Below are 22,271 nucleotides of genomic sequence, written 5' to 3'. Positions count from 1 at the left end.
TGTCCAAATTTCTGAAAGCACTTGGCCGAGGGGGATATGCCCATTTTTTTAATTTTAACTAGTAAGTTGTGATTGGTGAAAGACCTTGAGTTGAATTATCTTATCTCTGGAAGAGATAACCGAGGTAGGGATGTCTAAGGAGTACCATTTCTGTTGTGCTGCCCTGTAGTGATGGATGAACTTCCGAGGGGACGTTTTGCGAACGCGAACCGGAACGTTCGCGGCGGGCCCCATTGACTTCAATGGGAGGCGAACTTCGCAAACCTACAGGTCAAATTTGCAGCCACAAAATAATTAATAGCTGTGCAAACATAGTCCCACCACATGGCCAATGACATAACACATGTATGAGGTGAATCTGGGATCGACAACTATAAGCATTCTTTTTTTTATATGGGAAATTGTTGTGACAATTCAGGACTTTGGAGCGCATGAAGGCAATGGAGGAGAGGGAAGGTCAGTGACCAGGGTAGGCAAAGAAGAGGGTGCAGGAGATGATCACCAGCAGCGTGACATACAACAATGACACCTGCACCGTGATAGTCATCTGACACCAGCACCGTGATAGAGAGCACTGACATCAGCAGCGTGACATAAAGCACTCACACCAGCACCGTGATATACAGCACTGACAGCAGCACCGTGATAGAGAGCACTGACATCAGCACCGTGATATACAGCACTGACACCTGCACCGTAAGCAGCCCCAGGAGGAAGTCAGCATAGCACAGGGAAGGTGGGAGTCCCTCATAATGAGCATAGCACAGGGATGGTGGGAGCCCCTCATAATAAGCAGCCCCAGGAGCATGTCAGCATAGCACAGGGATGGTGGGAGCCCCTCATAATAAGCAGCCCCAGGAGGATGTCAGCATAGCACAGGGATGGTGGGAGCCCCTCATAATAAGCAGCCCCAGGAGGATGTCAGCATAGCACATGGATGGTGGGAGCCCCTCATAATAAGCAGCCCCAGGAGTAAGTCAGCACAGCACAGGGATGGTGGGAGCCCCTCATAATGAGCATAGCACAGGGATGGTGGGAGCACCTCAAAATATGCACAGCAGAGGTACAGCCCCAGGAGGAAGTCAGCACAGCACAGGGATGGTGGGAGCCCCTCATAATATGCACAGCAGAGGTACAGCCCCAGGAGGATGTCAGCACAGCACAGGGATGGTGGGAGCCCCTCTTAATAAGCAGCCCCAGTAGAATTATGACACCGCTCAACCTCTTCAAAGAGGAGGGTACGGGCATATAGTACGGTGTGCTTTTTTTGGACAAGGAAGTGAGCCAAATGAAGAAAGAAGGTCTCTGTGCTCGATTAAAAAAATTGTTTATAGACATATACATGGTCTACTGGTCACATGTGTTGAATTCCTCCAAGATCCATGCCTCATTCATTTTTAGAAATGTGAGGTAGTTAACACTGTCGTGAGCTAGGCGAGTATGCTTATCGGTCACGATCCCCCCTGCTGCGCTGAACGTCCTTTCAGACAGGACACTGGATGAGGGGCAAGCCAACAGTTCGATTGCAAATTGGGCAAGCTCTGGCCAGAGGTCAAGCCTGCCCACCCAGTAGTCCAGGGGTTCATCACTCCTCAGAGCGTCCACATCGGCCTTTAACCCGATGTAGTCGGACACCTGACGGCCTAGGCGTTCCCTGATGCTGGATCCGGATGACACCTGTCGATGGGTCGGCTGAAAGAATGACCTCATATCCGAAGTCACCAACACATCTTCAAACCGGCCTCTTCTTGCAGGCGCTGTTGGATTGGTACCCGCAACTCCTTCTCTGGGAGTGGGAATTGCTCCTCTGCCAGCACACGCAAAAGCAGAATGCAGCATTTCTCGAAGCAAGGCCTGGAAGTGCTGCATTCTGACAGCCCTCTGTGACGGCGGTAACATTTCCGCCATTTTGTGTTTGTACCGGGGGTCTAAGTACGTTGCCACCCAGTACTGGTCCTTGACCCTTATGCTTTTTATACGGGGGTCCCTATTAAAACACTGGAGCATGAAGGCCCCCATTTGCACTAAAGTGGAAGCGGTGTGGTGGCCTGGCTCCTGCTCATCATCCAGGATAATGTCGTCCTCTTCATTCTCCTCTCCCCATCCACGCACAAGAGGGATCCCAGAAAAGTTTGAAGCATGCTCTTCTTGCTCCTCCTCATCCGCCCCGGCACCATCCTCCTCTGTTCACTTGTCTCAGATAGAGTAGCCCCCCTGGGAATTCATCCAGCATTGCGACTTCCTCATCTTCCCGCTCCTGCTCCTCCACAACTTGATCAATGACACGACGCAATGCACGCTCCATAAAGAAGGCATAAGGTACCATGGCCCTGATGGCGCCATGGCTGCGACTGACCAGTTTGGTGATCTCCTCAAATGGGCGCAGAAGTCTGCATGCGTCGCGCATGAGCAGCCACTGGCACGGTGAAAAAAAAAACAGCTCCCCAGAACCAGTTCTGCCGCAGAGTTCATACAGGTAGACGTTAACTGCACGTTTCTGCTGGAGCAGCCTATCAAGCATATAGAAGGTTGAGTTCCATTGCGTCGGGCAATCGCAAATAAGACGTCTGACCGGCAGATTGTGTCGCCGCTGAATGTCAGCAAGGCGAGCCATGACCGTGTAAGATCTTCTGAAATGGGCCGAGATTTTCCTTGCCTACCGCAAGATGTTCTGGACCCCAGGGTATTTGACAAGGAATCGCTGCACGACCAAGTTTAGGACGTGTGCCATGCATGGCACGTGCGTGATTTTGCCCTGTTTCAATGCGCTAAGCAGATTGGCACCATTGTCACACACCACTTTACCAACTGTCAAATTGAGCGGTGTTAGCCACTGATCTGCCTGTGAACGCAAAGCTGAAAGGAGTGCCGGGCCAGTGTGGCTCTTGGCTTCCAGGCACAACAGACGCAGCACAGCATGGCAACGTCTCACCTGGCATGTCGAATAGGTTCTGGGGAGCTTGGGCGGCGCAGCGGAAGAGACGCTAGCAGCGGAAAAGGAGGAGTCAGCTGAGGAGGAGAGGGAGGAGGATGGAGTAGGAGGAGGAGGAGAAGAAGAGTCAGCCCTGCATGCAATCCGTGGCGGTAAAACCAAATCTACACGGGTGCCACGGGTTACATGCTTGACGGCCGTCAGAAGGTTCACCCAGTGGGCAGTAAAAGTGATATACCTTCCCTGCCCGTGTTTGCTAGACCACGTGTCTGTGGTCAGATGTATATTGGCACCGACACTGTGTGCCAGAGATACATTCACTTGCCGCTGAACATGGCCATATAGCTCTGGGATGCCCTTCTCTGAGAAATACTTCCTTCCTGGGACCTTCCATTGTGGTGTTCCAATGGCCACAAATTTTCGAAAGGCCTCCGAGTCCACCAGTTTATATGGCAGTAGTTGGCGGGCTATCAATTCTGACAAGCCAGCCGTCAACCGTTAGGCAAGAGGGTTATCCGGCGTCATCATTTTTTTACGCTCGAACATTAGGCCCACGGAAGCCTGCCTTTTTGCAGAAAAACGTGAGCTTGGCGTGATGGAAGGTGGAGTGGAGGACAATTGTGAGGAGAGAGGAGAAGGAGAAGTAGAAGACGAGGCTGGACGGTGAGAGCCTGCAGTGTGGCTTTGTGTGTTCCGTTGCTCCCACTCGGCTCGGTGATGGCTGCTCATGTGCCTTCTTAAGGCGGTCGTCCCTAGGTGAGTGTTGGGCTTACTGCGACTAATGCGTTGACTGCAAAGATTGCAGATGGCAACGCTATTGTCAGCAGCGGACACGTTAAAAAAAGCCCACACTGCGGAGCCATGTGCCGGTGTCCTGGGAGCGCCAGATGTGACCGTACATGGTCGATGACTCGCTCCTGATACATTTGCAGTCTGCTTTGTCCCTCCTGTGCAATGTAAGTTATTCCTGCTTCTTCTCCCTATCTGCTGGTCCATATCTCCCTCTGAACTCCCCTCCTCTTCCTCTCTTGTGGGCACCCACCTGACATCACTAGACATGTCATAATCAACGTCACCTTCCCCACCGCTATAAGTAGAGATCTCAGAGTAGGCAGCAACAGCGGGGACCAACCTCCTCCTTGGGCTGATCTGGGTACTGTCGTCAGACTGCTGAGTAGCGGTTGTTGCTACCTCCTCTTCCTGATCCAATACCAAGAGTGGCTGCGCATCAGAAATGTCTTGATATGGATCGGAAAATAATTCCTGTGACTCAAGCGGAAGGTATGTGGTGGTGGTGTTGTTGGTGGTAGTGTCTTTGGGGGTGCACATAGCAGAGAGTGAAGAAGAGGGTGCAGATCGAGAGGATGAGGAGGGTGCAGAAGAGTAAGGCTGAGCGAGCCACTCAACCAAGTCTGGTGTGTCCTTTAAAGTAATTGAACGCACCTTCTGCAACTTCCCACTTTGGCTCAAGCCTGTTGCTCCTGCCCTACCCCTACCACCCCTGCGGAAGGGCCTGCCTCTTCCTCTGCCTGTCATTTTTTAAATGACCCTGTGACAAAACTCTCAGTCCCTATACCGATGAAGGACTGCTGCAGTATAGGGCAGCGGTCAGCAGTAGTGCACCTCAACCCTATGTATTGTGGACCGATACCAGTCCTTATAGAATGGCAGACTGTACCTCACTCAACCCTATGTACTGTAGTACCCTATACCTTACCAGTCCTTATAAGGACCTTTGTGGACCAAGTAGGTTGTGTGTGAGTGATTAGCAGACTGTACGTCAGTCCCTATACCGATGAAGGACTGCTGCAGTATAGGGCAGCGGTCAGCAGTAGTGCACCTCAACCCTATGTACTGTGGACCTATACCAGTCCTTATGGAATGGCAGACTGTACCTCACTCAACCCTATGTACTGTAGCACCCTAGACAGACCAAGTTACCAGTCCTTATAAGGAGCTTTGTGGAACAAGTGAGTTGTGAATGATTAGCAGACTGCAGCAGAAGGGCAGCAGTCAAGTATAATATTCTTTCTATATTTGGAAGAAAGAATATTATACGTGTACAAGCCTATTACCATACCACTGATACCAGTCCTGAAAAGAACCTTTGTGGAACTAATAGTAACAGCTACTGATTAAACTGACCCTCACTGCCTCACACACTGCTTCCTGCCTGTCCCTATATAAACTGACAAAACAGAGGCTACTGGAACAATAATTGAAATAGCACTTTTGTGGACCTGATAGTAACAGCTAATGACTAAACTGGCTGTCCCTGCAGCACACACCGTCCTGTCCCTTTCTCTAAACTGACAAAAGACACTCAGGCTGCTGCTACAATCACTAGCACAGCACTGCCTATCCTGAACTACACCTAACACCTATACCAGTCCTGAAAAGAACTTTTGTGTACCAAATAGCTAGCGATTTGGGTCACTCTAATCTCTCCCTGCTCCACACAGCAACCTCTCCCTATAGTGACAGAAGAAAGAATGTAAAATGGCCGCCAGATCGGGTGTATTTATAAGTTAGGGGGAATGTCCAAGTGTCCATGTGCTGTAATGTCTCAATTGACTTTCCTGTACCCCATGATGGATGTGTCATCATAGGTCAAAGTTCTTTTACACAGTAAACACGGATGTCCGCCGGGCGAACGGCGCCAATAGTCTGCCGAACGGGCGGACCGCGAACAGCCGAAATTCGCCGCGAAACGACCGCTGGGCGAACCGTTCGGCCATCACTACTGCCCTGATCCTAGGATTTGAGTGTGTCTCTAGGGCTGAGTAATAGGTAGATATAAGTTTTGTCTGGTGTGGAGCTCTTAGGAGCTTTTCCAGGTCAGGTGTCTCTAGGGGATTATCTAGGGAGCCAAACTGAGCGCAACCCTGCCTGGTGCCTCTGGTAATAGGGAAAGTCTCGGTAACTTGAGAATTAATTTGTATTTGGGCCAGTGGCAAGGTATACAGGAGCCGTATCCAGGCTATCAGTCGGGGGGCCGAATCCATATCGCTGCAATACTTGAAACAGGTATGGCCATTCTACACTGTCAAAAGCCTTGCAGGTGTCAAGGGATCGTGATAACCCGAGTGGGTGGGCAATCATGTGGGTAGATCAGGTTGTGAAACAATCTACAGACGTTCATTCTGGTCAGACGACCTGGTAAAAAGCCCCCTTGGTCACTCCCTACCAGCTTCGCAATCACTTCGTTCAGTCGGTTGGCCAGCACTTTAGCTAGAATTTTGACATCTACATTGATGAGAGATATCAGCTGATAGAAGTCACATTTAAGAGGATCTTTTCAGGGTTTAAGTATTAAAACAATTAAAGCCTCTCTCATTGGGGGGGGGGGGGGGGAGGGAACACTCCTTATTTCAAGGCTTCATTATATGTATTAAGTAGGATAGGGCTAAGGAGATGTTGAAAGTGCCTATACCATTCAGCTGGTAAACTGTCTAAGCCTGGTGTCTTATGAGTCGGCAGTTGTGAAAGCACAATGGAGAGATCCTCCACAGAGAGAGATTCATCTAGCTCCTCGCGGTCTTGGTCTGTCTGTTGGGAAAGTGGCATTTGGGTTAAATAGTAATCAAGAGCTTTGGAGATATAGAGATCACGGTAGAAGTTTAGGAAGGCGTTTTTTATATTCTGAGATACATCACTGATGTGATCCTCAGACACCAAGATCTTGGGTTGGGATGAGCCCAACACCCCCCTGTTCGGTTCGCATCCAGAACATGCGAACAGGCAAAAAATTTGTTCGAACACATGAACACCGTTAAAGTCTATGGGACACAAACATGAATAATCAAAAGTGCTAATTTTAAAGGCTTGGCATTGTCATAAAAAGTGTTTGGGGACCTGGGTCCTGTCCCAGGGGACATGCATCAATGCAAAAAAAAAGTTTTAAAAACTGAAGTTTTTTCGGGAGCAGGGATTTTAATAATGCTTAAAGTGAAACAATAAAAGTGTAATATTCCTTTAAATTTCGTACCGGGGTGGGGGTGTCTATAATATGCCTGTAAAGGGGCGCATGTTTCCTGTGTTTAGAACAGTCTGACAGCAAAATGACATTTCTAAAGGAAAAAAAAGTAATTTTAAAACTACCCGCAGCTATAATGAATTGTCAGTCCGACAATACACATAAAAGTTCATTGATAAAAATGGCATGGAATTTCCCCACAGGGGAACCCCGAACCAAAATTTTTTAAAAAAATGTGTGGGGTCTCCCTAAATTCCATACCAGGCCCTTCAGGTCTGGTATGGATATTAAGAGGAACCCCACACCAAAAAAAAAAAAAATGGAGTGGGGGTCCCCTCAAAAATCCATACGAGACCCTTATCCGAGCACGTAACCTGGCAGGCAGCAGGAAAGGAGGGGGGGGGGCGAGAGAGCACCCCCCTGAGGAACCGTACCAGGCCACATGCCCTCACCATTGGGAGGGTGCTTTGGGGTAGCGCCCCCCCCAAAGCAAATTTCTTCTTCTTTCTGCTTCTTCTTCCATCTTCTTTCTTCTGGTCTTCCTTTGGTGGAAGAAATTAATAAAGGACTTGTCAAAAACCATCCCTTGTGTTTTTTTAACCGTTTTGACACTTTTTTGTGAAATGGTAGGGGTACATTTGTACCCCATTACCAATTCACACAGGATTCCGATAAGCCCCCCGCCTGCAGACCCCCACAACCACCGGGTAAGGGTTGTGGGGATGAGGCCCTTCTCCCCATCAACATGGGGACAAGGTGCTTTGGGGGGGCTGCTACCCCAAAGCACCCTCCCAATGTTGAGGGCATGTGACCTGGTACGGTTCAGGAGGGGGGGCTCTCTCTCGTCTTCCCCTCTTTTCATGCGGCCTGCCAGGTTGCGTGCTCGGATAAGGGTCTGGTATGGATTTTTGGAGGAACCCCACGGCATTTTTCTTTCATTTTGATTGAAATTTTTACATTTAAAAATTTAAAATTTAAATTTTTTTAAATTTTACTCCCCTGGGGCAGGACCCAGGTCCCCAAACATTTTTTATGACAATACCATGCATATAAGCCTTTAAAATTAGCACTTTTGATTTCTCCCATAGACTTTTAAAGGGGGTTCTGCGGCTTTCAAATTTGCAGCGAACACCCAAAATTGTTCGCTGGTCGGCGAACTAGCAAACAGCCAATGTTCGAGTCGAACTCATGTTTGATTCGAACATAAAGCCCATCCCTAATCCTGGGGATTGAGACGGGGGGGGGGGGGGGGGGGCGGTCAGGTCTAGTAAAATATGTGAGTAGGCGACCCACTTTGTTACCATGTTCAAATGTCTTCTGGGTGACATAGAGCATGTGTTTTTTAGTGAGGTCTAGCAAGCGGAGTTCGTACTCCCTGCGACATTGCAGCCATGGAGTTAATGTAGCTGTACTGGGGTTTTGGGTGTAAGTCGCCTCTGCCACTGGTAATACATTTTCTAGTTCCTTAGTATGTTGTTGGCCATTTTTGCGTAGAATACCAGTAATAGACATGAAAGTTCCCCTTAACACTGCCTTTGAGGCTTCCACAGGCCATCGTGGGTCCACGACAGGCCGTCGTGGAACCCCGATTCACCCACCAGTATTCAGTGATGCCCTTCTGGCATTCACTCTGTATGATCTCATCCTCCAGCCAATGAGAGTTCTGTCTCCAGACCCGAGGGACTGCTCTTGGCAGGAGGAGAAGGTCAACAGACATAGGGGCGTGATCGGAGGTCCCCCGAGGCAAATATGAGACTGACTGGACAAGAGGAAGTACCTCTGCTGGGGCAAATGCCAAGTCTATGCGAGGCATAGTATGGAACTGTCATCTGGGTGCTTCCATTGTCATATATCTGGGTCCAGTCAACAAATGAGGGGTAGGGTCTGCCCCCTCCCCGCACAGTAGGATCAAGTACAGTGTTAAAGTCGCCTATGAACAGTAGGGGACCAGGGGATCTGAAAAATAGTAAGAGATATATGGGAGAGAATTTATGGAGAGAACGGAGGAGAAACATATACGTTCATAAAAGGTACACTCTAAGATATTCACTGATATCCAAAAAAAAAAGCCACCAATGGCTACAAAAAGGTTTTTGACTACTCCTAAACTCACCAATGTGATGTTGATTCCAGATTAGCTATGGAGCTATGGATCCAGTCTTAATTAATAAGTTCCGCTTTCCCTCATTTTACTGCACAGTCCCTGATGAGAGAGATCAGTTTAACGCCATCATCCTTCTACTGAAACATTTTGGCTGGAATTGGGTGGGCATTGTGTCTCCACAGGACCATGATAGTGAAAGAGTCATTACAGACCTGAAGAGTCTATTGATGCATAATGAGATCTGTGTTGAGTTTGCTGTCACTGTCAATACACATATTGGATCTTATACTTTAAAATCTATGTACAGAATTTTAAAAGCTACCAGCAGCGTTATAATACTTTATGGTACTGCAGAAAGCACATATCTCTCCAGTGTCATTCATTTTACTACCAAGAAAAGGAACATTTTCATATTGTTTGGAACTTTTCAAATACCTGGCAACTTAAAAAGAGGCATTAATCTTAATGGTTCTCTGATGGTCCATTTGCACAGCGGGAACATTCCAGGACTGAAGGATTACCTGCTCAGTGTGAACCCTGAGAAATATCCTGACAACCCCGTGTTACTGAATGTTTGGAGTCAACAATTCTTCTGTGTGCCTGAATCTCTTCTGAATGTCTCAAAATTTCCAGAATTTCCTTGTGGAGAGTCTCATAGTTTTCAATCTGTGGATCTATTTGAATATGATGTGGAAAGTTTCCGTTTCTCTTTCAATGTCTACTCTGCAGTTTACAGTCTGGCACATGCTCTGCATGATACATATTTATACAAGGAAGGGAATGTCTTTAAATCAGAAATCTCAAACTGGCAGATGTGGCAGGTAGGGCATGCAGACTCTGCCTGCAGTGTGGTAAAAGTATTAGCAATTTGGGTACCACATGCATGAGAACACATACAAGTCTACACAACATACAATGACACTTCCATTCTCATCCTGCATTTCCTAGCACACGGGATTCCATTCAGAAAATATATCTGTCAAAAAACATAGGATTTTTTTTACTGAAAAAGCCTGATGCTGTCTCCCTTGCTATGGAGGGTCCCCCCACTTGTGTAAGTGGGGGAACATTTACAAGCATTTGCAGAAGTATGGCGATGGCTATTATGCAATGTACAAATAGATAAATGAAGTTGCACTACGGACTAGTTTCTTAAAAAGTAAAATAAATACTTAAAAAAGGAAGAGCTTACTAAAGAAATTATTAAAGGGTTAAAGCTGCCTGTGCCTAGATCCTCCTCCTTTAAGTAAAATGAGGAGGTGAAAGATAGAGAATTAAAAATAAGCTATGGCGCTAAAACCCTGTGCTTGTGCAACTCTGTGCATACAAATATGTGCTTTGGATGTAACCGTGCTAGCAAAATATTGCTTATCTAAATCTATATAAAGTGCTGGTGCTGCCATGCTATGCAGTGCTGCATATATATTCTACTAATGTTATAGATATCACATACATAAAAAATTCCAAACAAAACAAGAAATTACAATTATGCAAAATTGCTGTATAAAGGTGCAAATCAAATGTTCTCAACAGTCCTTTGAAGAATCGTGCAACAACGTGTCCAAAAATGCAAGAGATTTGTGCAAAAATTGTGCAAAAAAAATGTTAGTCCCAAAGAGCGTCCTTCAATAGAAGAAAAGATTTTTTCAAATCGCATTCAGAAGTAGCTAGAAAATCGCATATAGCAGTACTTCAAGGGATGGTGGTAAAATAAGGTGACTAGTGCAAGGAATGCAATATAGAGGGAAAAACACTCCTCCCCGGTGTGTTTCTTGTTTTGTTTGGAATTTTTTATGTAAGTGATATCTATAACATTTTAGCGCCATAGCTTATTTTTAATTCTCTATTATGCAATGTATGGGTCCATTGTATGATTGCCCTCGTTTGAAAGTAATTATGGCAGTTCTAGAGGATCAAGGGTGTCGTGGTATTTTGGCTTTATGCTATGCACACAGCCCCATCTACCACTGTGCTTCCAATAAGCACCCATTTCCGTCTTAATGATATAATGCTTTAGGCTTACCTTCCAACACATTCATCCCAATGAACAGACTCAACCATCCTTCTACGTTCTCAGTTCCATGCTTCTGCCCCCCCCGGGGGCTCAACATCGCCTTTTATTATCCCCCAAAGAATGACAAACAGGAAGTCCTGCCCCCAACAGGATGGACTTCCTTAGTACAGAAAATGACATCACAGGAAATGACATACATTAAAGGGGAGGGCATTCACAAGAGGAAATGCACACGCCCCCTAGTGCTTTCAAAGTAAACAGTATGGAGTGGGCTCATTATGATTCTTAAAAGCTTGAGACAATCTGCGGGGACATTGCTACTGGTGTTGTTAACATACGGTACTAGTATATCAACAAGGCAGATACCAATGTCCTCTTATTAAAGCAGATATGTATCCAAAAAGGATAACGTAGCCACACACAGATAAAGAAGGTTTTCATACTGACTTTTTACCACTGGTCTCGATTTGACCCAAGTACGCTCTGCTAGAGCGCCCCTCGATTAAACCAGACACAGGGAGACAGATGACAATCTATAAAACACACATCCTAGTATAAAATGTTATACAATCAAATTTTCCACAACAAGGGTTCTGAGGTTCTGCTTAAGCCTTGTTACTATTTCAAAGCTGATCGATGAGGTTCATCTAATAGTAAAATGTCAAATGGAGCAAGCACATGGAATAGTGGCATTTCAGGAGTGTTTTTTTCTGGCATCATAGGACAAAATTATACTGCCTAAATGCCCCAATCTTTGTTTCTTCTATCCAGAGGTTCTTTCACTTGAAGTGAAGGATGAGCATTTTTGGTTTGTGGTCTGGGGCCTGACCCACAAGTTTTTCTCTTGCTTGGGTGGAGCCCCAAGCAGTTTGGTGTGCACACGTGCCCCCTTCTGTTTGGATGTCCAGGCCATCCATACATGGGACATGTTGGGGTGTAGAATGGTCTAGGGGTGAGTGGACCCTCGGTTAAGGTATCTGCCTAGAGTATCCTTCAAACCCAGCAGGCCTGGAGACCACTCTGATCAGGGAAAAATACTCACACACACACCATACAGTTCTCAATGTTGTCTGACAATTTATTTCTGGACTTCATCTCATAAGGGCAAAATGACCTCACAAAGAAAGCCCAACCCTCCTTACACTGATAAATGATAAAATACAGACATTAATTAAAACAAGCAGTGGAAAATTACTGAGTACATGCAGAAAACAATATACACCCTCAACATTCATATAGAAACTGGCCACAGGAAAATACAGTAGAAAAAAATAGATTGTTCTCGAGAACATTTGTTTTCAATAAGAGGAACTTAACTTAACTCTTAATTTAACTCCTAAAAGGCTATGTGAATATTTATCTTAAAATGGATACTCATATTATAGGTTACAATATCTAAGATGGCATGCAATAAGCTAAAATAATAAGCAGCACTGAATAAACATTAAGCTAAAATATCCCTTCAGGACAGACCCCCTCCCTGACGGCCTGTCCACAAATCCAGAAAGGTTGACAATGGTCTTTTTTTGGGTCTTTTTAAGGGTGCCTATTTGGAGGTTCCTGAACAAGCTGCTACTCAGGGAGCAGTCTTTGCAGCATCTGGAGCACAATGCATCTCTGATAATGTACTCTCTGGAGAGGTTGGCTGGTTCCTATTCTCTAGCGTTTGGCATTGGTGCCAGCATTAGGTACCTGCGCCTGCTGCTGGACATGGTCCAGGTGAAGCTGGCTCTTCCTAAAAAAAGATGCCTGTCTTAGAGGAATCAGGTGTCAGATTTTATTCAGAATGCTAAGGTATCTCTCAATTAATCTCAGCATCATCGGCATGAGAAGATTGTGGAAGAGTGTTGCCTCGTATGAGTGTGTTTTCCAGAACTATTCAACAGAATGTTCGGTTGGCATAGGGCAGGAGGAGGCTCCAATGTCCTTACATTCCAGTGATTATAGTCTAGACTGGTGGATGTCTCCCCTAAAGTTGGAGACAGGGAGATTTTTTCTCACTTTTCCAGGACATTAAGAGACTGGATAGATAAGTTACCAGATCCAAGGATCCTTAGGCATTAGCAGTGGATCCTTGCAAAATCGTGGGATCAGTTCTCCCTGAAATAGGTATTTTTTCTACTGTACAGTTCTTCCATATCTGCATTCACAGGATCTGGGTAGGGATGAGCCGAACACCCCCTGGTTCCGTTTGCACCAGAACTTTCGAACGGCCCGAAAATTTGTGCAAACTTTAGAACCCCATTGAAGTCTATGGGACTCAAACGTTCAAAATAAAAAGTGCTAATTTTAATGGCTAATATGCAAGATATTGTCCTAAAAAGGGTTTGGGGACCTGGCTCCTGCCCCAGGGGACACGGGTCAATGCCAAAATTGTTTTTAAAAATGGCCGTTTTAACGGGAGCACTGATTTTAATGACAAAGTGAAAAAAAAGTGAAATATTCCTTTAAATATCGTGCCGGGGGGGGGGGGGGGGTGGGGTGTGTGTGTCTATAGTATGCCTGTGAAGTGGCACGTGTTTCCCTTGTGTAGCACATTCCCGGCACAAGACTGTATAGGTTTGTTATGTTAAGTAGAATCTGTTTGTAATTTTGAACTGGTACATTTTGAAAGTGTAGCTCCAGTCAAAAAAATCTATTTTTAAGCTTTTTGGAAAACATGGGAGGGGTTATCACCCCTGTATAATTTTTTTGCTGTCCGTCTTTTTTCATCTCACTTCCTGTTGTCTCCTTCCGTTTGCAAGTAGGAGACGTTTGTAAGTTGTATGTTTGAAAGTAGAGGCCTGCCCTATATGCTCTGCAGATATTGGTGGAACAAGGTGTTGGTGTTACCACAACACTGTAAGCCCTCAAAGAGACTCTTGATGTGCCCTGCTGTGAATGATTATATCAAGAATTAGTAATTACATGCCATTGTTGAACAGTGGTAGAAAAATTGGGCGTTTGGTGGTTGTGGTGGTGGTGCTGGTGCCACAACACTATAAGTCCTCAAAGTTATTCTCGGTGGGCACAGGAACGGGCCCTGCTGTAAAATATTATATCAAGAATTGTAATTACATGCCCCTGTTAAACAGGGGCTGAAAAATTGGGCCTTAGGCACTGCTTGCTGGTGCCACAACACTGTAACCTCTCCCAGATACTCTAGTTGGAGTGCAGGAATGAACCCTGCTGCAAAGCATTGCATCAAAAATTGTATTACATGCCCCTGTTAAACAGGGGCTGAAAAATTGGGCCTATACACTGCAACCTCTACCATATACTCTAGTTGGAGTGCAAGAATGAGCCCTGCTGCAAAGCATTGCATCAAAAATTGTAATTACATGCCCGTTAAACAGGGGCTGAAAAATTGGGCCTTAGGCACTGGTGCTGGTGCCATGACACTGCAACCTCTCCCATATACTCTATTTGGAGTGCAGGAATGAGCCCTGCTGCAAAGCATTGCATCAAAAATTGTAATTACACACCCCTGTTAAACAGGGGCTGAAAAATTGGGCCTTAGGCACTGGTGCTGGTGCCACGACACTGCAACCTCTCCCATATACTCTATTTGGACTGCAGGAATGAGCCCTGCTGCAAAGCATTGCATCAAAAATTGTAATTACACGCCCCTGTTAAACAGGGGCTGAAAAATTGGGCTGGTGGCATCACCCATAACCAAAAATGTTCTTCCAAGATATCAGCGGGATCATTGAGGAGGAAGAGAATAGTCAGTCAACATAACAGGACAGTCACTCAGCATCAGCATAGGCAGTCTTGAAGGAATTTGATATTTCCAAAAAAAATTTCAGTTACACCAGCTTCAGGTGCTTGGTAGCTGGTGGTGATCCAAGACTGATTCATCTTTATGAAGGTCAGTCGATCAACTGAGTAGAAGCACTGAAGTTGCATTCTGAAAGTGCTGGATGCAGGACAGGCCAGTAGCTCAATTGCATACTGTGCAAGCTCTGGCCAGTGATCCATCCTCAAGACCCAGTAAGCCAGAGGATTTTTGGTGGGAAAGGTGTCGAAGTCTGACCTTGCCCCTAGGTATTCCTGCACCATGTAAATCAGACGCTGGCGATGGTTGCTGGAACCGATCATACCTTGGGGCTGCGGACTAAAAAATTGTCTGAATGCATCGGTCAGACAGCCACCTTCTCCACCTCTCCTTCTGACCGAAGCCTCAGCAACACGTTGTCCAGGACCAGGAGTTTGTAACCTCCCAGTCTCTGGGAACGCATTGCACGGACCTTTCTGCAAGACCTCCCGGAGATGTCTCATCCTCTGCTCCCTCTGCGACGGCAAGATAAGGTCCGCAATCTTACCTTTGTACTGTGGATCAAGGAGAGTAGCCAGCCAGTAATGGTCCCTCTCCTTGATCCGAAGAATACGAGGATCCTTCCGCAGGCTTTGCAGGATCAGGGAGGCCATGCAGCGTAGGCTAGCTGAGGCACTTGGTCCGGAGTCCTCTGGGTCACTAAGGACAACATGATCCGCAGCCACCTCCTCCCAGCCATGTAGAAGTCCACAGGTTTCTTTGGACTGTAAATCATCCCTACAAGACTGCTGCTGCTGTAGCTGAGTGCCAGGCTCCACCTCCATGCGGACACAATCCTTCTCCTCCTCCTCCTCCTCATCCTCTTCCTGTGTGATGGGTGGGACAGCAGGAACACTGTCTGGATAAAGGGGGCCTTGAGAGGCAAGGAAGTCCTCCTCTTCCTGCCTCTGTTCTGCCTCAAGTGCCCTGTCCATTATTCCATGCAGCGTATGCTCCAACAGGTGGACAAGAGGTACAGTGTCACTGATGCATGCACTGTCACTGCTCACCATCCTTGTGGCCTCCTCAAACGGTGACAGGACATGCATCCCTGATCATGCCCCACTGACATGGTGAGAAAAAACCGAGCTCCCCTGACCCTGTCCTGGTGCCGTAGTCGCACAGGTACTCATTGATGGCCCTCTGCTACGTGTGCAGCCACTGCAGCATGGCCAACGTTGAGTTCCACCTGGTGGGCATGTCACATATAAGGCGGTTCTTGGGCAGGTTAAACTCCTTTTGGAGCTCAGCCAGCCGAGCATGGCATTAAATTATTGGCGGAAATGCACACATTCTTTCCTGGCCTGATTCAGGACATCCTGTAAGCCTGGGTACCTGCCCAAGAACCGCTGCACCACCAGGTTAATGACGTGAGCCACACAGGGCACATGGGGCAGTTGTCCGTGTCAGAGGGCGGAGAGGAGGTTGGTGCCATTGTCGCAAACCACCATTCCTGGCTTAAGGTGGCATGGCGTCAACCACCTCTCGGCCTGCCCCTGCAGAGCTGACATAATATCTGCCCCAGTGTGGCTCCTGTCCCCCAAACAAACCAGCGCAAGCACGGCATGGCATCTTTTTGCCTGCGTACTTGCATAGCCCCTTGAACGCCTACGGAGCACCGCTGGTTCCGAGGACAGAGCACTGGAAGAGGCCATGGAGGAAGAAGAAGAGGAGGGGGTGGAGGAGAGAGGTGTGTCACAACCAGTAGTAGCATTTTGGAGGCGTGGTGGTGGAACAACCTCCAACACTACTGCACCTTGTCCTGCATCCTTCCCAGCTGCCAGAAGAGTGACCCAATGGGCCGTTAAAGATAGGTAACGTCCCTGTCCATGCCTGCTGGACCATGAGTCAGTGGTAATATGCACCTTACCGCTGACCGCCCTGTCCAGCGAGGCAAAGACATTGCCTTCCACATGCCGATAGAGAGCCGGAATCGCCTTCCGTGAGAAAAAGTGGCATTTGGGGACCTGCCACTGAGGAACCGCACATTGCACAAACTCACGGAAGGGGGCAGAGTCTACCAAGTGAAAAGGCAGAAGTTGAAGTGCTAGCAATTTAGCCAAGCTAGCATTCAACAGCTGGGTATGTGGATGGCTGGGAGTGAACTTCTTTCGATGGTCCAGCAGCTGGGGCAGGGAAATTTGCCTGCTACAATTGGACATGGGTGTACTGCTAGCAGAGTGCTTGCAAGCACTTGGCTGTGACACACCTAATTCTACACCTTCATTCCTCTCAGTGCAGGTTTCAGAGAGGACTGAAGGTCTAGTGGGGTTGGAGATCCCAGTTGATGAGGAGCAAGGAGGTGTGCTGCCCCTAAGCTGGCCCCCGGAGGGCATCCTGCCTCTTTGGTGATGTGCCTCCTCCTCCTCCTCCTCTCTCCTATCAGGCACCCACGTGGAATCAGTGACCTCATCATCCCCTCCCTCTTCATCACTGGAGCAAACCTGGCAGTATGCTGCAGCTGGTGGAACATGACTGGCAGATTGCTGTCCTTCTTGAGCATCCCCTCTCTCTGCGATCACGCTACTGCCTTCCTCTAGCTGAGTATCATCATCAGAGCCTTCAAAACAGTGGGCATCCTCCTGGAGCATGTACCCAACACTGTGCTCAAACAGTTTTGGGCACCCCTCAGGAGGACATGGTGGGTCTAGGGAAGGAGTGACTGATGATGACATTGAGACAAGGGAAGAGGATGAATTTGCAGCTGCTTTGTTAGTACCCTGAGCCTGGTTGAGAGAGGATGAGGAGGATGAAGAGGGCTTGGTCATCCACTCTACCAAGTCTTCGCCATGATGCGGCTCAACACGTCCAGCTGCCGAAAATAAGGACAAGCGTGTCCCATGGCCATGTGCTGATGACGATGCACCGCGTCCACGACCAGCACTGTTGTCTCTAGACACAGAGCCTGCTTGCCCTCTTTTATTGGCTCATGGCTGTCTGCCTCTCCTTGTTGGCCTTCCAGACATAGTAATGGCCTGCAGAGAGATGGGAAAACCAGCAACTGGGTAGTGTATATTGTGCTGGAGGCACAAAACACCCACTAACTTCTGCAGATGGCTGTATTAGAGAACACCAGCAATAAAGGGTAGATACAGGTGTATACTGTGCTGTACTGGAGGCACAAAACACCCACTAACTCCTGCAGATGCCTTTATTATAGAACACCAGCAATAAAGGGTAGATACAGGTGTATACTGTGCTGTGCTAGAGGCATACAACACCCACTAACTCCTACAGATGGCTGTATTAGAGAACACCTGCAATAAAGGATAGATACAGGTGTATACTGTGCTGTGCTGGAGGCACACAACACCCACTAACTCCTGCAGATGGTTATATTAGAGAACTCAAGCAATAAACGGTAGATACAGGTTTATATTGTTCTGTGCTGGAGGCACACAACACCCACTAACTCCTGCAGGTGGCTGTATTAGAGAACTCCAGCAATAAAGGGTAGATACAGGTGTATATTGTGCTGTGCTGGAGGCACACAACACCCACTAACTCCTGCAGATGGCTGTATTAGAGAACTCCAGCATTAAAGGGTAGATACAGGTGTATACTGTGCTGGAGGCACAGAACATCCACTAACTCCTGCAGATGGCTCTATTAGAGAACAGCAATAAAGGGTAGATACAGGTGTATACTGTGCTGGAGGCACACAACAACCACTAACTCCTGCAGATGGCTGTATTAGATAACACCAGCAATAAAGGGTAGATACAGGTGTATACTGTGCTGGAGGCACAGAACATCCACTAACTCCTGCAGATGGCTCTATTAGAGAACAGCAATAAAGGGTAGATACAGGTGTATACTGTGCTGGAGGCACACAACACCCACTAACTCCTGCAGATGCCGGAACACTACACAAGGCCGCTGCGCTGGTGGCCTTATATAGTGTGGGGCGTGTACTAAACACCCTGAGCTATAATTGGCCACAGGCATCCTGCCTGTGAGCTATAATTGGCCACAGGCATCCTGCCTATAATTGGCCACAGGCATCCTGCCTGTGGCCAATTATGGCTCTCTTCGCTGCCGGCGCTGTGATTGGCCAAGCATACGGGGTCACAGTGCATTCTTGGCCAATCATGAACCAGCAATGCACTGCAATGGCGCAGTGCATTGTGGGCCGTGAGCACCACACGAAACGGCCCACAGAGTTCTGGCTTCGCCGAACGGGCAAACAGCCGGTGTTCGAGTCGAACGTACGTTCGACTCGAACACCTAGCTCATCCCTAGATCTGGGTGAAAAAAGATGGGGTTTTTCATTAAACCAGCTTGCCCCAGGAGAAAATAGTATTGTGGTCTTCTTCTCTTCCTTATATTTGCTGGCTTGGACAGCAGGGCTATTGAAGAGATTGAGTTGAGAGATGGAGAAGTGCCTGATTCAGTCATCCTTATGCTTTTTAGAGCTAGAATAGCTGCTTCGGGGAAAATTTACCACGTTAGGGAACTCGTGTGTTGTATGATATAAGGATATGATACTCATTCACACAAATTGTGTGGATGAGAGCAGCACAGGATTGGGACTATGGTTTGCAGTGCACCCAAAAGGGACGGTTCTGTCAGCCGGAGAACCTGTCAAGTGGTTGGAGGTAGAAGCTGTCACCACAAAGGAACCAACCACCTTTACCAGGGTCCACAGCGAGTAAATGAAAAAAGTACTGGAACCACATTCTCACCAAACGGGTGGAGAATTGGGAAACTTCAGGCAGTGGTGAAGTCAGGGACCCAACTAGGGTTGCCACCTGTCCAGGATTCACCCGGACAGTTCGGGTTTGGACTCATGTGTCTGGATTTCAGACAGTCTGAAACCCGGAGACATTATTTAGACTGGACTATGGCTTCCCAGCATGATAGCTGGCTGCAGTTGTCTAAACTGAGAGTGTCTGTTGTGCTCTTTCACAATGCCCAAAGCCAGCAATAACAACCCCCCGCAACACACACACACAGAAGGAAGAGGAGAGAGGACTCGATCCACACCTCTTTCCCCCAACCCTACCCCTCTGTGTCTGCCTACAATCTAATCCCTGGCACTGTGCCTCAGAAAAGGAAAGTTGGCGCCGAAATTTGAAGTCCAGCAGCATCAGAGACATCTGGATGAGAGGTGTTGACTGCCAAGGGGTAATTGAGTTCACCATCCATTCCTGTCTGTGACTGAAGTCTCTCCCCTCTCTCTCCTGCCTTTAAGTAAGTACAGTAAGTTAAATCAGGGTTCTCAGAGCACCCCTTACATCAGAGTTCCCCTTTACACCAGAAGCCACAGTGTTTCCCCTTACATCAGAGTCTTCTCCGTACATCAGAGTTCTCAGTGTTCACCCTTAAATCATGGTTCCCAGAGCATGCCTTACAGTGCCTTGCAAAAGTATTCACCCCCCCTTGGCTTTTTACATATTTTGTTACATTACAGCCTTTAGTTCAATATTTTTTTAATCTGAATTCTATGTGATGGATCAGAACACAATAGTCTAAGTTGTTAAAGTAAAACTAGAAAAATATATACATAAAACAATTTTTTCAGAAATAAAAAACTGATAATTGGCATGTGCATATGTATTCACCCCCTTTGTTATGAAGCCCATAAAAAGCTCTGGTGCAACCAATTACCTTCAGAAGTCGCATAATTAATGAAATGATGTCCACCTGTGTGCAATCTAAGTGTCATATGATCAGTCATTACATATACACACCTTTTTGAAAGGCCGAAGAGGCTGCAACACCTAAGCAAGAGGCACCACTAACCAAACACTGCCATGAAGACCAAAGAACCCTCCAAACAAGTAAGGGACAATGTTGTTGCGAAGTACAAGTCAGGGTTAGGTTGTATAAAAATATCCAAATCTTTGATGATCCCTAGGAGCACCATCAAATCTATCATAACCAAATGGAAAGAACATGGCACAACAGCAAACCTGCCAAAAGACGGCTGCACACCAAAACTCATGGACCGGGCAAGGAGGACATTAATCAGAGAGGAGCACAGAGACCTAAGGTAACCCTGGAGGAGCTGCAGAGTTCCACAGCAGAGACTGGAGTATCTGTATATAGGACGACAATAAATCGTACGCTCCATAGAGTTGCTATTGACTATTGTCAGCAGCGGACACGTTAAAAAAAGCCCACACTGCAGAGCCATGTGCCGGAGTCCTGGGAGCACCAGATGTGACCGTACATGGTTGATGCCTCACTCCTGATGCATTAGCAGTCTGGTTTGTCCCTGCTGTGCAATATAAGTTATGCCTGCTTCTCCTCCCTATCTGCTGGTCCAGCTCTCCCTCTGAACTCCCCTCCTCTTCCTCTCTTGTGGGCACCCACGTGACATCCCTAGACACGTCATCATCGACGTCACCTTCCCCACCGCTATAATTAGAGATCTCGGAGTAGGCAGCAACAGCAGGGACCAACCTTCTTGTGCTGATCTGGGTAGTGTCATCAGACTGCTGAGGGGCGGTTGTTGCTACCTCCTCTTCCTGATCCAATGCCAAGAATGACTGCGCATTGGAAATGTCTTGTGATAGATTGGAAAATAATTCCTGTGACTTAAGCGGAGGGTATATGGTGGTGTTGGTGGTAGTGTCTTTGGGGGTGCACACAGCAGAAAATGAAGAGGGTGCAGATCGAGAGGATGAGGAGGGTGCAGAAGAGTAAGGCTGAGTGAGCCACTCAACCAAGTCTGGTGCGTCCTTTGATGTAATTGAACGCACCTTCTGCAATTTCCCACTTTGGCTCAAGCCTGTTGCTCCTTCCCTACCCCTACCACCCCTGCGGAAGGGCCTGCCTCTTCCTCTGCCTGTCATTTTTTAAATGACTCTGTGACAAAAGTCTCTAGAGAAGTGCAGTATGTATGTGGAAGAAGGTATAGAACACCCCGCTTCAATCTGTCGTTTTTGGGGGCCACTGGTCTTTCACACCAGTTATAATATTTTTTTCTAATTGCGTTTGTCACTCTTTGTAGTATCACTGCAGAACCGCTCAGCAGTCACAATGCTGCACAGTAGAAATGCACTATACTATGCTTTCTATATTTCAAAGTATTTTATACGTGTATTACACCCCTATATACTGCACACCAAAAAGTACACCTATACCAGTCCTTAAAAGGACGTTTGGAGACTTTATAGTAGCTAGCTAGTGAATTACAGACTGTCCCTGCTCCAAACAGCAAACTCTATCCCTACACTGAGAAAAGACAGCTGCAGAATCGGTCAGCACTGCAGTGCACTATAATATGCTTTCTATATTTGAAAGAAATTCTGTCCCAGATTGCCAGTGAAGTGCTGAGATCGCAGCTTCAAACTGTGCGTTCCTGTGTCAGTCAAATGAGGAGTCTCAGTGTGCGGAGATCATCGGCGGGAGAACATGTTCAAACTTGTTCTCCCCGATTATCTCTGGTTCATCAACTGTTTATGGACTGTGATCAGTGGCAATCCTCGGGATCACTGCTGT

At 47.2% G+C, this 22,271-nt stretch overlaps 1 protein-coding gene across 1 annotated transcript in view; it reads left to right on the top strand.

Annotated features, from left to right (window-relative positions):
* Nucleotides 1-22,271, top strand: part of LOC143986802 (vomeronasal type-2 receptor 26-like) — a 185,186-nt gene that overhangs the window by 84,877 nt on the left and 78,038 nt on the right. Inside the window, exon 4 of the mRNA XM_077485209.1 lies at nt 9,042-9,833. Within this exon, the coding sequence (XP_077341335.1) occupies nt 9,042-9,833 (792 nt within the window). The remainder of the gene's footprint in view (nt 1-9,041; nt 9,834-22,271) is intronic.

The sequence above is a fragment of the Lithobates pipiens genome, unplaced genomic scaffold (assembly GCF_037356315.1).
Source record: "Lithobates pipiens isolate NorthernLeopardFrog02 unplaced genomic scaffold, aLitPip1_a1.2 Scaffold_18, whole genome shotgun sequence".
NCBI lineage: Eukaryota > Metazoa > Chordata > Amphibia > Anura > Ranidae > Lithobates > Lithobates pipiens.
The sequence above is the reverse complement of the archived record's forward strand: the minus strand, read 5'-3'. Positions and strand labels throughout refer to the sequence as shown.